This window comes from Drosophila virilis, chromosome 2 (genome assembly GCF_030788295.1).
Source record: "Drosophila virilis strain 15010-1051.87 chromosome 2, Dvir_AGI_RSII-ME, whole genome shotgun sequence".
In the NCBI taxonomy this organism is placed as follows: Eukaryota; Metazoa; Arthropoda; class Insecta; order Diptera; family Drosophilidae; genus Drosophila; species Drosophila virilis.
This window is the reverse complement of record NC_091544.1, coordinates 6522497-6537567: the sequence shown is the minus strand read 5'-3', so window position 1 is coordinate 6537567 and position 15071 is coordinate 6522497. Positions and strand designations below refer to the sequence as shown.

The following is a 15071-nucleotide window of genomic DNA, read 5'->3' as shown; positions in this document are numbered from 1 at the left end:
TTAGCCTATCGATAAATTCACATCCCTCACCCGATTACAGTGTAATAATTTACACAACTGTCAACAACAAATATAAAGGCTGTTAAACATTCCAAAGAACTAATTTTAATATGTTTATTGTGGCTGTAACTGGTGGCATTGCCACAGGAAAAAGCACCGTGACCAAGGTTTTCGAACGTCATGGCATTCCAGTTATCGACGCGGATAAAATTGCCAGGGAGAGTAAGTCATACATAATACGGGATGTTGTAATTGAGCGCAATTAGCGTACCTCAACTTAAATTAACTATACGTGACTACCACACAGTTGTAGAACCAGGTCAACCATGCTGGCATAAGATACGTGCCGCTTTTGGCGACGAAGTACTGCTGCCCAGCAAAGAGTTGAATCGGGCTGTACTGGGACGGCTGATCTTCGAGAACAAGGAGTTACGTGGGAAACTCAACCAGATTACACATCCTGTCATACATCGCACAATATTTTGGCGTATCTTTAAGCTTTTCATGTCCGGTCATGCCTGGATAGTGCTAGACTTGCCATTGCTCTTTGAGACGGGCATTCTTATGGATTTTATACACAAAATTGTAACCGTGTCCTGGTGAGTGTCGCCATGATTAGTAGAATATATATAGCTGTATAATTTATCAAATTATTAGTGACTCGGATAAGCAGTTCCAACGATTGTTAGCTCGAAATGAGCTGTCCGAAACGGAGGCGCGTAATCGCATTGATTCGCAAATGCCGCTAGAGAAAAAGTGCGAGAAATCGCATTTTGTTGTTAACAACAATGGCGACGTGGACGAGACTGAAGCCGCTGCCATGCGCATTTATACCATGATGCAGGAGAGCAAACAGCATTGGTACAATCGTTTCTCACTTCTTGGCGTCATTTTGATTGTATGCGTCACAATCGTTTTCCTAAGCACAACATTCGATGTGTGGCCCAAATCCTGGCGCCTTTAAGTGTTCCTTGTGTACGTTTGTGTGTTCGTTATTTATTTTCCTCTATATGTTTATGTATGTTCACACACTCACAATGCCAGGCACAATAAATAAAGACGCCTTCGCTGGATGCTATTACGACAAATATCATTTAATAATTTTCAGGATTCGATTTACGAGTTTAAAACAACTTTTATCTATGATCTTTGTATATAAAACTAGTTCAACTTAAGATAGGAAGTTACTGGTGGTGAAGAGTTTCAAATAATATTCATTCCACTGAACGCGCGTCCTTTATTTTCAAGTAGTTTAATTTAATTTGCCATGCGCTAATTCGGCGAAGGCGTGGCAAGCAGCGCCGCTGTTTGTGCACAGAAATCAACAAATGTTTTTAATGCATATTTTGTTACCGCCTTTGTCACGTTATGGTTCAGCTGTATGGGATCTTGAACGACCATAGGCTTCTGAATCTGCAGCTCTGACTCTGGATTGTTATAAGCGTATTTCGTATACCTAAAGACAAGCATCAATTTAAGCAACCATTACATTCATGATTCTATCTTCAATTTACCTTTTTGGCATCTCTTTGAGAATTTTTGAAATAGCTACATGTTTTCTTCCAAAATAGGGACAAACCATGTACCGCTCATAGTTAAACGTTGCATAGAACTCAAACAGTTCTTTCACTTTCTCCTTAATCAGCGGCACGCTAACCTCAATCTGCTGCACTCCCATATCGCTGAGTGACTTTTGTGCGAAATTCGCAATCCAAGCTGCAAGCGATACAAATATATTTAGGGGAAGCACATTAAATGGTTGTAGTTATCAGCAGCACTTACGTCCCACCAGCTGCTTGGCTGGCAATGATTCCTCGTGTTGCATAAGTTCAATCGATGGAAGCAGTTGTTGGAGCTGCAAAAAGTAGATGACCATCAGAGCCATGCTGTATGTGGATATTTGTTCCGTTAGTTTGCAACGCTCTAGCCAGGTTTTCAAATAGATGCACATGTATTGGGCTGCAAAAGGTGGCGAAGATACAAGATATTTATTGCATGTATATAAATAAAGGCCTATGAGTAACTCACCTAGAGGCTGCGTTTCGAATATATATTTAAGCAAGTTTGTGTTACAAAATCCTAAGCTATTTAGGCATATATCACACTCGATGCCAGAGGCCAGATGACATGTCTTTATTATAGGCACCCTCGCCTGTTCAATGACCTATTAAATAAGGGGAAGAACAAGTTATTAATCTTAAAGCAATAGAAAAGCAAAAAGTCCCTACATTGATAATACGCCATTCATTGCTTGCGCAGAACAATCCCCGCAATATCCGAAGCCTGAAAAGAGTATTCTTGGAAGCGCGATGCTCGAATGTGTGAAAGCTATTGCCTGCATGTAAAGTGTTTAGAAACAAACAATATGCAATATGCAAGTGGTTGTGTTACATCTAGTACATACCAATATCTACAAATACATCCAAGTCAGATGAGCACGTGCCAATGCCCGTTATCCGCGATCCGAATTTATATATGCGAACAGATTCATTAGAAAAAGTCGATGTGAGTAGCTTGCATAGATCCTTTTCAATATCATCATACTCCGGCATTACTTTAAGCTTATCCGCAACCTGATATTTATCTTTGAACATATGTGTTATATCGCCTGTTGCCAGAGCTTTAACTTCTGCAAGGAAGGAAAATCGTTAACACTGAAGGTCTCTTCTGCTTGTTGCTTACTTTTTGGCAGCTGTATGGTCATTTTTGAGCGTGCTTCCACCTCAACACGCTTTCTTTCCTGCTTCGTCGGCATTGGTCGCTGTCCATTGACGGTGCCATTTGGATTGGGATTAGGATGTTGTTCGGCCAAGTGTCCCACCGCCTTGGCAATTGTTGTGCCCACAATGCGATGCGTGCAAGCAGTACAGTTGAATGTTCGCTTGATTTTCTGCAACTCACTGGGCGGCACAAAGGTAAGTCCCCCAGCTCCTGTTACAGTCGGCTGGCTATTGGGAACCGGTTGCACAGCCTTAGGTATTATGTAGGTTGGCTTCTTGTCCAGATACTTTTCAATACCGACAACAATGCGCTCCAACAAGTTCGTCAAATATGGATCCAATTGTAGATTATTTTTGCGGTTAACTTCTTCAAGGGTTTCCAAGAAATAGCTTGCCTCCAAAGTCAGTGGGTTTAGCTGTTGGTATAATAGAATTTTTTTTTTTTGCTCGCATTCGTCCAATTTACAGGAAACTCACGTATAATAAATTTATATGTTGCTGTTGATTTTCCGCCATGGCCTTTCGATTTTTAGTCTTTTTTGTGGTTGTGACAGCGACGGTGTGGACGGCTTTCTGTTCAATTTACACAATTAAAAATAATAAATAAAAAAAAAAAAAAATCGTATAAATTTCCGTACTGTGTGTAAAAAAAAGTTTAAACAAATGGGGGACGCTTTGTGAGAAGCAGCTGATTTGTACAGGGTAGCCACCTAAAGGAAAGTTTGCCGGTTCGTGCTGCCAGATCAACTTGCTGTGTTCTAGTGTGCACATGAACATAAATACATATATATTTACATGTATATATATGTATATGCCTACACATTAAATGCACACTTAATAATTCGCACAATTCAGCTGAAAGCCTTAGTGGCCTTTGAAGAACTCCTGCGTTGTCGACCAAGCGCTGCTCACAATCTTGAACGCAGGTTTTGTTTTTTTAAATCAACTCACACTAGGTTCTGGTTTTCTTTTGTCAATTCCCTCATAGAACAGTTGCTCGGCATTGCTGTACGCCACTTTATCATGCCAAAATGAATCTGGGTCTTCGACTCTCATTTTAAGTTAATTATAATTAATCCAAGTTGCAAGGCAAAACAAACGCGAGACCAGTACGTTTTAAAACGCGCATGAATGGTATCAGAAAAATATACACACACATACAAGCAATCACATATACATGTACCATAAGCATGTATTCCCAGCAGGGTTGTCACACACAGATTATAAATTCATTAGATGTGTATGAAATATTTAATGTTTGATCCAAAGTTAAGCCACGAGACGGGTTATAAATAATTTTAAACATTTTCCGTCATAGTCGAAGCTTCGTTTTTGTGTTTATTTTTTAGTGTTTTTTTTTTTTGCTGTTGCCTGAATCATTTGAATCTGACGTATAACTCGCAGAACCTGGTCAAATAGGCGATCGTGCTTTTTGGTGCCATCCAAATACAAGATATATCTTTTTGTTTAAACTTGCTTGGGACAAGATTATGTATATTCAAAATCGAAAATGCAGTTCTTACCTTCTAGGGCTTTCATTACTAAGAAAAAAATACATCTGCAGTGTAACCGATCGATTATATAGGAAGATTTTTGTGTACATATTTGCCAAAATAAACTACCGACGCTTTTTGAAGCAGATACAACATGTAATGCCTACGAAAAGAAAAAAATCAGAGTTATAAATATTCTACAAGGTAATTTAAAGGCGAACTTGATTTGAGCAATCTGATATTAAAGAATGATACGGTCGGCAATATTGTAGAATTTCTGTGGTAGGAGATATCTCTCTTAGTTCTTTATGCAATTCTTAAAAATTAGAATTCGCATAAGGCTATTTAATGTTGGATATTAACCTAGCTTTTAATAGTAAAAATGCTTCAAAATAAAATATACATTTAAATAAGGCGCGTTGAAAATTTCGCTCAACAATAAATATGTGTGGCAACGCCAAGCCAGCTAGTGTTGTCTTTAATAAATATCGATACATCGGCTGATGAGCCGACTCGATATCAACAATCAGTTTTATTTGTACTCACTAACACATGGAAAAACTTTCGTTTCCGAGAGTATAAATAGCAGTCGCTGAGAAAAATTTCATTATACGTTTGTGAAGCCTCATAGCCGGTAATTCGAACGTAGATTCTCTCCGAGATAGACCTGAAGCAGTTGCTCTACAGATTTCTGTGAATTTTCATTGTCGTGTGTGAAAAAAAACATAAAAACTCAATATGGTAAGTTATATATTATATTTATATATGTAGTATTTTTTCTTTTTTACAATTTTCATTTATTGTGAATGAAATTTTTCATTGGCGACTCACCGAGTACAGCCATGTTTCAAGATGGCGTTCTCGCAAATGTGATGACGTCATGAAGAAATGTAGTTGGGGGAAAAAAAGTTTGTGTAGCGAAATTAACATAAACCCAAAATTTGTTGCCTTAGGTGGGTTTTAGTTGGTAAATCTGTGAATTGTAATTTCCACGTTGATGAACGTTTTCTCTACATAAATTGCCATCTCGCTCTCATAGATACACACACGAGTTTGGCAACGCGAATGGGTGCGGCTTTTGTCATTATCGATTTTTTTTTTCGCACAACTCTGGCCTGCATTTAAACTTTCGCCATTTTCTGCTCTTTCCGTTTACAGCGTGAATGTATCTCTATCCACGTTGGACAGGCTGGTGTCCAGATCGGCAACGCCTGCTGGGAGTTGTACTGCCTGGAGCACGGTATCCAGCCCGATGGACAGATGCCGTCCGATAAGACCGTCGGTGGTGGCGATGATTCGTTCAACACCTTCTTCAGCGAGACCGGCGCTGGCAAGCATGTGCCCCGTGCTGTGTTTGTCGATCTGGAGCCGACAGTGGTTGATGAGGTGCGCACCGGCACATACCGTCAGCTGTTCCATCCCGAGCAGTTGATCACTGGAAAGGAAGATGCCGCCAACAACTACGCTCGTGGTCATTACACCATTGGCAAGGAGATTGTCGATCTGGTGCTGGATCGCATCCGCAAGTTGGCTGATCAGTGCACTGGTCTGCAGGGCTTCCTGATCTTCCACTCTTTCGGTGGCGGCACTGGCTCTGGCTTCACCTCGCTGCTGATGGAGCGTCTGTCGGTGGACTATGGCAAGAAGTCCAAGCTGGAATTCGCCATCTACCCAGCACCTCAGGTGTCCACTGCTGTCGTCGAGCCCTACAACTCGATTCTGACCACGCATACGACTCTGGAGCACTCCGACTGCGCCTTCATGGTCGACAATGAGGCCATCTACGATATCTGCCGTCGTAACCTGGACATCGAGCGTCCCACATACACCAATCTGAATCGTCTGATTGGTCAGATTGTGTCTTCGATCACAGCCTCGCTGCGTTTCGATGGTGCCCTGAATGTCGATCTGACTGAATTCCAGACCAACTTGGTGCCCTACCCACGTATCCACTTCCCACTGGTCACCTACGCCCCGGTCATATCCGCGGAGAAGGCCTACCACGAGCAGCTGTCGGTGGCTGAAATCACCAACGCCTGCTTCGAGCCAGCCAACCAGATGGTCAAGTGCGATCCCCGTCACGGCAAGTACATGGCCTGCTGCATGTTGTATCGCGGCGATGTTGTGCCCAAGGATGTCAACGCCGCTATTGCAACCATCAAGACCAAGCGTACCATTCAGTTTGTCGACTGGTGTCCAACTGGCTTCAAGGTAGGCATCAACTACCAGCCACCCACTGTTGTGCCCGGTGGCGATTTGGCCAAGGTGCAGCGTGCCGTTTGCATGTTGTCTAACACCACGGCCATTGCCGAGGCCTGGGCCCGTCTGGATCACAAGTTTGACTTGATGTACGCCAAGCGTGCCTTCGTCCACTGGTACGTCGGTGAGGGTATGGAGGAAGGCGAGTTCTCAGAGGCCCGTGAGGATTTGGCTGCCCTGGAGAAGGATTACGAGGAGGTCGGCATGGACTCTGGCGATGGTGAGGGCGAGGGTGCCGAGGAGTACTAAACACGCTCCACACTTCCAGCCCGCACAGAGCAAGCGTCATTGGTGGGCGTTGAGCACGTCGAAACCAATGCCCACGCATTGCCTTCGTTAACAAGAAAAAATTCATAAAAAAAAACACACTGGAGTAAACGATGGGGAAACCTATAAAGTATTTTATTGACAGAAAGACAAAAAAAAATATATACACAGCAGATAAAAAAAAAGAATATCAAAAAATCAGCTCTAAAATTGTGTACGAAATAAAAGTCAGCGAATAGTCAGTGTTGCCAGCAGAAAAAAAAGTCGAGCGCATTTTCTTTCCATCTTTCTTCTTTTCCCAGTATTCCATTTGAGTTCACTGAACGGGCCTCTTGTAATTGAAGATAATCGTCGACGTGGCTGGGGAAAGTGGATCGACCGCCTGACGCTCTATTAATAGTGGAAAATGGCTTTCTACACGACTGCGTTTTCCGCTGCCAGACTGTACCTGGGCGTGGCATGCACCCAAATTTAGCGCAGCCCCTCCCCTTAAGTTCCCGCACTATTAAAGTGCATAAGTACTCGGCCAAGCCTTGTATCGATTTAGTGATGAGTCATGCTGCAGCATAGCTACTTCGGAATGGGGGGGGAGCGGAGGGCACTCATCGCTAACAGTCAGACGATGACTTCATTTCTGTGCGGCAATTGTCGCCGGCCTGTACCTCTCCTTTTATGTATGATTGTGCGCATGTACATACACAGACACACACACACACACACATATATATAAGTACTTATATATGTAAATCATTTAAGGGGTTGTTTTTGCCAATATAAAATTGAAACCTAGGTGAACCGGCTTGTTATTGCCTCACGCGATGGCAAAAGTTAGCTTCTCCCTCCCTCTGCAAGCAAATGCCGAATTTTCGAGAAGCAGGCCAACAGCTGCAGCTATCGATTTTTCAGAAAATGAGAAGAACAACAGGAAATGCACAAAAAGCCGCACAGATGGCCGTTAGGTACATGCATACACACAAACATGAAGTACCCACATACATATATGTAGTAGCAGACGCCGTATTTGTTTTGAGGTTATAGACGCATACACTCATGCAAGAGTGTATGTATGTATGTACTTCATTATAAGCCGCAATATACTCTTCAAATTATATGAATGTAGATGCATCCATCATGGAATTTATCAATTATCTTACATTTCTGTAGAATATGCATAACGTATGCTAACAAATGCGAATTGTTTTATATACACTTTATAACAGCTGCCATGATTACATATTATTTGCCTAAAAAGAAACCCAATAGAGCGAAACAAAACCCACATACACATGCATATTACATACATACTCCCGTCTGACCATATCTTATAAATACATACACACATACATATGTATGTATGTAAACGTATGCATACTTGTATGTGCGACAAATTTATATTTGTGTGATTCAAGTTCACCTCAAGCGGTGATGACGACAGCTTCAACCCGCAGAGCCGGCTCTATCGTATATCTGTGGGCGGGTGAGTGGGCAACATATTTAGATTGATTTCGAGCACCACAAATCGGAACAATCCAAATGTACTTATATATACATACATATGTACATACATAACCAAGTCTGGTTTTGACATAGTGATTGAATGTTTATATTTGTGTTTGATCAATAAAGCATACTAGATATGAACATAAAAGTGAAAGATTTCAGTATATGTAGATATGATTTGTACATAAGATATGTATGTGTAGTGCAATTAGGTACATCGTTACGATATACATACATGCACATGTACTTACAAACACATGCAGACAATTTACTGAGTACATTTATACGCCTGATATTTTGAAGAGAATACCGATAGTATCGATAAGAATTAAACATTGAAGCAAAGTACCCATCTGGCCACTTTTTCTATAAGGTGGCAGCACCATTAAATTGCCGGGCCTCACATTTAATTCAAAAACTATTTAAACACTTAGTTAAGTTATATCACTCAGAAACTTTAATATTGTGTGAAGCAGTTGTGAAATTTAATAAAATAAACCTATATACAATCGTTTTCTGCCAATTTTTAAAATACAACCATTGACCTTATTTCTTCACTCAACAACACTCTCAAATAAATTTCATAAAGATCTTTGAAGAGCTTTCTGATCCAAAATCGACTGGGCTGTTAATACTTATAATAAAATATATGCACTCTATTGTGACGGAAATGTCATAGAACTATAATGGCCTCTGCAAACAAAGAGTAGGCACAACCATTTGATTTTACTTTAAAAATTTGAAATTGCTATAGTTCATTATAGGAACTATGAAATGTGTTAATGCTAAGGAAATCACAATATCTGAATTTAACAATCATACTTAAAATTATTGCCTAAAAATACTATTTCGTTTATCATGTCTTCGGCACATTGCATTCCATTCGGCTGCTCGCTGAGCAGAGTTCGAGCTTGCAGAAGAGCCCGCTGGGAAGGGGCAATGCTGGCAGGTGTACCCAGTATTTTGCAGCTGACTTTGTAGAGCAGGGGAAACAGAACTCTATTTGCATTCCACCAATCCAAGACATTCGACATTTCGTGGAGCGACATCTTTCTGCTCAGATACTCGTTTATTTCATTATTTATAATATCAAGCTTCGTATCAGTGGACATGGGCTCCAGAAAGTCCGTAAAAAGGCCATCTCCACAGTATTCCATATCTAATTTGATTCTTTTTCGCGTATTATCGGTTTCAACATAAAACTGCTGCATCATGCGCTTGCATTCTTCAATTGTGGCCCTTTTATCGGATTCCTCAAATAGAAGCAGTTTATTTGTGGGCGGAAAAAGAAAGAGGGCTATTTTATGATATTTCGTTATGTGAACTGTTTCAATTGAATCCAAGTGGCTCCTCAATGCACTCTTCAAAATCGTGGCTATGGCAATGTCTTCGGGCTTATTGGAACAGAGCTTTTTCAGCTTATGCAGATGGGGGATTATGATGTGCAGCGTGGGCATGGTCTCTTCTGCCATGGCCTGAACAGATTGTTCAAAGCTGAGTAAAATATGGACAACAGCTTTAATATCAGCGATGAGGATCGGCGTTTCTGACTTATCAACCAAAATTTCGGACACCAAATGCCAGTTGTCCTCCACAGACTTGATGCAGCACAAAATTGTATTACTTTGTGTAGAACTGGGCAATGATTTCGTATTAGTTAATTTGCCGGACATTTCGCAGTGCTTCAACAAGCTAATGCATGTTTGTAGCATTTGCTTCAACTCGTTAACCTCCTTGAAAACCTCCTCCATGACATTGTTTAACAAACTGCGGATGCAGTGCACATGATGCTGACAATCCGAGGCAGGCGTAGCGGCTTCTTCGCAGTCCGTAACAATTATTGGATCCTCCACGTCCAAGTCGCTTTCAAATGCACGCAGGCAGTTTTTAATGTGTTCTCTGATCTGGTTACCTGCAAAGGCAGAGAAATATTAAAACGTATTCAGATAAAAGGATTCTCCTTAAAGGATTTTAGATAGTTTAGTCTTGCGGAAACTGGTTTGGGTAACTTTTCTGGGTAGATTATTTAAGGAGTTTCTGGCATTACTTGTCCTTGAATCCCTGTTCAATGGGGACACGGCGAGCAAGCGACTGATCATAGCAGATTTCTGGATATAGTGCACGGTTACGGCTGCATAAGGTTTTTTGAGGTAGCTGTCCTTCCAGATAGTCACTGTTATGCTGTATCCGCTGCCTTTAGCCTTGTGCAGCTCCGCAGCAATAGTTTGGCGCTGGGATTCGTACAGGTCGGATATATTGCATGCTATGGTTGTTGGGCTTGGCATTAGAGCGTCTAGGTTGACATTTTCACCGAAATTGGCACCGATTGCCACAAAGATGCGTGCAATATTCTTCAGGCCCGAGTCCTCGAGTATGGTCCAGGAGCGACAATTTGTCACCAGCCACTGGGCGGCCGCATCGTTTAGTCTGCCTAGGGTTTCACTGTCTACTTCCACATCTTGGTAGCTGCGGACACCATTCTCTTTTGGCTCGGAGTTGATGTAGCATTTGTGCTTGACCAGATTCGAGGTACAGCCCGAGTATTTGTATACGTTGAAACAGTTTCGGCAGGCCACAACATTTTCAATTTTGTCGCCATTTTCATCAATCATTAGGGCAAAAATATTCCAAACCTTACTTCGACCGCGTTTTTCCCTAAGTTTAATTTGGCCGTTTACTATTTTCCTCCTGAAATTTGAAATATGGCCATAATTATTGGAACTTGTAGTTCCGTCCAGAGGGGAAGTGCATTCATATTCCGAATTCTGTAAATCAAATAAATAATCAATTGAATGTGTGTTGATAAAATAAATAAATATATACCTGCTCTTGATAGCTCATTTCGCTTTTAATCTCTAGCAGATCCATTTCACTTGCATTCGTTCAAAATGTTTGGCCTCTTTTATAGAATAGTACGAATGCTGGCGACGAGTGGGCCGAGAGTTTTCCACCACCAAATGAGACATTCGAATACTCACAAAATTCAATGCAAATGGTTTGGTGCTTTGAAATACTCGGTATGCGTTTCTGTTGTGCTTGTTGCTCGATGAAAATGGGGTAACTGCATTTATGCAAAGCGCAAATGTATTTAACTCGAAGTAATAATAAATCACAACATAAGTGTCTTTTATTTAGACACAAACTGTAAATACCTGTAAATGCTTGGTATGTTTCGCGGTTGTGGTGGTCGGTCGATAGCCGATTAATGCGATACGAGTACTTAAATCTGAGTAATGTATCGATTCCTATAAGTAGGCTTTGAACAAGCCGATTTAATACAAACACTTCTTATTATTTGATAGACAACAAATATAACGAGCCAAGTTCATAAAATTGTATAATGGAAAACAGCAAGGAGACGGGCATCGGCACCGATTCTGCGGCTTTAGACAAAGCCACGCTAAACACTGGAGACACCATGGCACTCAAGGATTTGCTGGAGAAGCGCCTAATTGACTGTGGCTGGCGCAAGGAAATTGAGCAGCTGATACGCAACACCTTGGAGGAACGTGGAGTGGCCAATCTTACGCATGACCAGCTCGCCGCAATGATAATTCCAAATGTGAGTTAATATCCATTTCCGTGGTGCAACTGTAACAATTCATATGTACATTCCTTCAAGCCAGGCTCGCGCTCTGGTGCCCGATGTCGTACGCAAGGAAATGCTGCTGCGTGTGCGCGAAGCTCTGCAGTCTCCGTTGCCTCCTTCTGGCAAGAAATGATCGACTCCTGATTGGGGATCACTCAAATTGTTCTCTATAGTAGTCATAGCTTAAATTCTATCATTGTTATGGTTTATTAACTTGTAATTAAGTAATCGTATATGTACATATGTATGCTTACGCCTGCTAATGCTACTTATGAGTTGCGCCATTAGTTGTACAAATATATGTAATAAATAAACAACTTAATAATACATTTATATATATATATATATATGTATATTCTATTTGTATGTTAATGTGTCACATCCTGTACGATTGGCTAAACAAATTAAAATATACATAATAGTTTGGGGGGTTTTGTAGGAACGCGGTTTGCGGGTGGCTGTGTGAAGAATTAGGCTATAAATAATAGGGCTAATTGTTAATTGTGTTACGTTTTACTTATTCAAAAGCGAGTCAATTGAAAAGTCTTTGAATTTGGCGTTGGAATCATCAATAAATAGCTGCGTTTGCTCTTGTTCTACTTGTTGCTGCTGTGTCGTTGTTGTTGTTGCTGTTGTTGTTGTTGCTGTTGTTGTCGGCAACATTTTCATCAATTTGTTACGCGGCTTGCGTAAAAATTTTGTATTTATTTGAAATTTTTGCGGCTTGCAGTTGGTGAACTGAGTTTGTGCTGTTGCTGTTGCTGCTGTTGCTTGTTGCAAGGAGGATATTGTTGCTGTTGTGTTAGCTGCAGCTGTTGTTGTTGTTGTTGTTGTTGTGCGATACGTGCGACGCCAATTGCGCAGCTCTGTATTTGAGGTTGTGGCCGCCTTTGGCGTGTTCACAGTGTTCATTGACGCTGTTGAGGCTGTGCCTCGCACTGTGGCACCTGCATAGGCATTGGCACCAAAGCATTTTAGAAAGTTCTGCACATGTATGAGGCTGTCGTTCTCATCTTTGTGACGCCTCTGGCGCTGCCTATCCTCGTTCTCGTCCTCCGCCTCGTAGTCGACCGACGACTGCTGCTGCGAGGACGACGAAAAGGTAGAGGAGCTGCTGGTGCTGCTGCTGAGCTAAAAATATAGAATGCAAAGTTATTGAATAGCTTTAATACAATTGCAAAATATAATTGCTTACATCGTCTTCTTGGTTGTCGCGCAGCTGCTGAAAGTTAACAGCCGTTTGTTTTAGCTTCTTGTATGTGTGGGACTGGGGCTTGTTGGTGCTGGATGGCATTTTGGTGTGGCTGGTATTGCCGGGCTGGCGGGTACGTCTGGCCGGGATTGGCTTCTTCTTCATGGTTTGCTGGGCCTGCTGCTCCCGACATGACTTTCAGCTAGATTTGGCGAGGTTATCGTCGCGCCTTAGTTGGGGCTGTAACAGAACAACACATGTTGATTAACATCAGGCTGCAGCTGTTAACTAAACGGGTAGCATTAACAGTAACAGTTTTTTTTTTTGGTTTTTGTTTTTTTTTTTTCAGCGCTGGCACACAAAAACAACAAACAATTTTCCATATACGATTATAATACCGATTATTATATTGCGTTTATCTGTGGCAGTAAATAATTGGAATGAGAAAGGCGGTTGCAGTTTGGAGCAAAAGAAAGCACATGATTTGGAATTGATAGAAATGTTGTTGAATGTCGATGGTGAGTTATGTACATACAATGTTGAATATGAATGTGGGGCGGCATAAAAATAAAAGTGACGAATATGAAACAACAGTCATTGAATGAATATATTGTATGTGTGTGTATCGATATAACGAATATTTGCTGATGCTCAAACTTGCACACACACACACATACACATACACATGCACCCACACGCACACGCACACACTACCTGGTGATGCGTGCTGTAGAGCGCATGTTGCGCTGCGTAGGAGTTGGTGGAGGAGCTACTCAAATCATCAACGTGAACGCCGCCGGCACCCAACTGAACGTGAATGCTAGGATAGTGGTGTGGGTGGTGCGTATGCGAATGCGGAAGCGCGTTGTGTGCCCCACCATGTTGCAAACTGCCTGAGGAGGTTGTTGTCAATGTAGCTGTTGCTGATGTTGCTGCTGTTGTTGTTGTTGTTGTTGTTATTGTTGTTATTGTTGTTGCAGCAACCGCTGTAGCTGACCCACCTCGTCCAATTGCCGCAGCGGCAGCACTGCTGGTGCCCAGGCTCATGCCCACGCCCAACATGTGCGCAGCAACTGCGGCACTGGCATGATGCGTTTGATGCAAATGTTGTGGCTGTTGTTGCTGCTGTTGTTGCTGCTGCTGCTGTGTTTGTAAATACGTTGCGTGTTGCTGCTGCTGTTGATGCGTGTGCATGTTGTTGCTGGCGCTGTTAGCGTTAACATTACCGCTGCTGCTGTTACTGCTGCCGGCGCTGTTATACGCATGAGACGTCGCAACGTGTCTGATGGAGAGGTTCAACAATGATTTTGCGATATGTTTCGGCAGTCAGGGACTCACCTTAGACCCAAACTAGTTGAATTGCCCATTGGCAGGCTGCTAACCGAGGACATTGGTGTCGCTGTTGTTGTGCTTGCATTGGAATTGGATGATGCGGGATTGCTGTTTATGTTATTGCTGCTGCTGTTGTTGTTGCTGTTACTGTTGTTGCTGCTGCTGTTGTTGTTGCTGCTGCTGCTGCCACGATAATCCAGGACACTGCTGGCGCTGCTGGCCCGACTGTTAGCCATTGTCGGTATGGTTGTGTTTATTGCGGTCGTGGCCAGCGAAACGGCTGCAGCAATTGTTGTAGCAGCATTGCTGTTGTTGCTGTTGCTGCTGTTGCTAGAGGCTAGCGTGGAAATGACAAAAGTTGTTCGATTTGTTATATTTATGCCATTGCATGTTGTTAGTTTGTCGTGTGTGCGTGTTTGTGTTTAGCGCAGTTGCATGCAACAAAATACGCGTCTGTAGAAAATGCACAACAAGCTTCACCATTTAGCAGTAGCGATCACAGCAACCGTTTCTGTTAGCAGAGATGTTAAATTCATGTGTAAATGTTAAGCTCAGGGCTTTAACGTAACAGTAGACGCCCCTGTTAGTACATGCCATGCCCCAACTCGGCTTACAGTGAGACAAAATATTAAAAAAAACGAAGATTTCGAACATTTGAACAAAGAAAAAACACAAATTAAATTAATTTAGAATTTGCTTGTTTTTGTTTTGGTTTACAA

The 15071-nt window shown here is 41.9% G+C and overlaps 5 protein-coding genes across 9 annotated transcripts in view; 3 read left to right on the top strand and 2 right to left on the bottom strand.

The window, feature by feature from the left end:
- The first annotated feature begins 21 nt into the window (after positions 1-21).
- Positions 22-1088, top strand: Dpck (Dephospho-CoA kinase). The gene is made up of 3 exons (XM_002054606.4): positions 22-222; positions 308-599; positions 658-1088. Exons 1-3 carry the CDS (start codon positions 111-113, stop codon positions 962-964), a joined length of 711 nt encoding a protein of 236 aa, XP_002054642.1. The 5' UTR covers positions 22-110; the 3' UTR covers positions 965-1088.
- Tailor (tailor) lies at positions 1074-4041 on the bottom strand. Of its 2 annotated transcripts, XM_002054607.4 has the most exons (9): positions 3672-4029; positions 3198-3293; positions 2683-3136; positions 2405-2629; positions 2229-2335; positions 2029-2164; positions 1783-1959; positions 1515-1716; positions 1074-1456 (listed from the first exon to the last, which is right to left on the bottom strand). In XM_002054607.4, exons 1-9 carry the CDS (start codon positions 3774-3776, stop codon positions 1273-1275), a joined length of 1686 nt encoding a protein of 561 aa, XP_002054643.1. In that variant the 5' UTR covers positions 3777-4029; the 3' UTR covers positions 1074-1272. The 2 variants fall into 2 exon arrangements, with proteins under 2 accessions (XP_002054643.1, XP_070063395.1); XM_070207294.1 differs by lacking the exons at positions 1074-1456; positions 1515-1716; positions 1783-1959; positions 2229-2335 and having other exon boundaries at positions 3672-4041.
- A 752-nt stretch (positions 4042-4793) lies between these two features.
- On the top strand, positions 4794-6873 carry alphaTub84B (alpha-Tubulin at 84B). Its single transcript, XM_002054608.4, has 2 exons — positions 4794-4954; positions 5372-6873. The coding sequence occupies exons 1-2, from the start codon at positions 4952-4954 to the stop codon at positions 6719-6721; spliced, it is 1353 nt and encodes a 450-aa protein (XP_002054644.1). The 5' UTR covers positions 4794-4951; the 3' UTR covers positions 6722-6873.
- A 4623-nt stretch (positions 6874-11496) lies between these two features.
- On the top strand, positions 11497-12188 carry e(y)2b (enhancer of yellow 2b). Its single transcript, XM_002054610.4, has 2 exons — positions 11497-11801; positions 11866-12188. Exons 1-2 carry the CDS (start codon positions 11580-11582, stop codon positions 11959-11961), a joined length of 318 nt encoding a protein of 105 aa, XP_002054646.1. The 5' UTR covers positions 11497-11579; the 3' UTR covers positions 11962-12188.
- An 893-nt stretch (positions 12189-13081) lies between these two features.
- The window catches only part of Alh (coiled coil domain containing protein Alhambra), a 32880-nt gene continuing 30890 nt past the window's right edge, over positions 13082-15071 (bottom strand). Inside the window, exons 12-14 of one of the 4 annotated variants that reach the window (XM_070207286.1) lie at positions 14359-14689; positions 13735-14302; positions 13082-13260 (exon numbers count right to left, since the gene is read on the bottom strand). In XM_070207286.1, coding sequence (XP_070063387.1) covers positions 13219-13260; positions 13735-14302; positions 14359-14689 — 941 coding nt within the window. In that variant the 3' untranslated portion in view covers positions 13082-13218. The remainder of the gene's footprint in view (positions 13261-13734; positions 14303-14358; positions 14690-15071) is intronic. The other 3 variants (XM_070207287.1, XM_070207289.1, XM_070207290.1) reach the window with 3 other exon arrangements.

What these genes read in the sequence shown, in the direction of transcription:
- Tailor (XM_002054607.4), bottom strand. Translation starts at nt 3,776, where the DNA reads ATGAGAGTCGAAGACCCAGATTCATTTTGGCATGATAAAGTGGCGTAC. An exon ending in ATTCGAAACGCAGCCTCTAG is followed by an intron (nt 1,960 to 2,028) that starts GTGAGTTACTCA and finishes CACCTTTTGCAG; the next exon opens with CCCAATACATGTGCATCTAT. An exon ending in AGCCAAGCAGCTGGTGGGAC is followed by an intron (nt 1,717 to 1,782) that starts GTAAGTGCTGCT and finishes TATCGCTTGCAG; the next exon opens with CTTGGATTGCGAATTTCGCA.
- Dpck (XM_002054606.4), top strand. Translation starts at nt 111, where the DNA reads ATGTTTATTGTGGCTGTAACTGGTGGCATTGCCACAGGAAAAAGCACC. An exon ending in GGATAAAATTGCCAGGGAGA is followed by an intron (nt 223 to 307) that starts GTAAGTCATACA and finishes ACTACCACACAG; the next exon opens with TTGTAGAACCAGGTCAACCA. An exon ending in AAAATTGTAACCGTGTCCTG is followed by an intron (nt 600 to 657) that starts GTGAGTGTCGCC and finishes TCAAATTATTAG; the next exon opens with TGACTCGGATAAGCAGTTCC.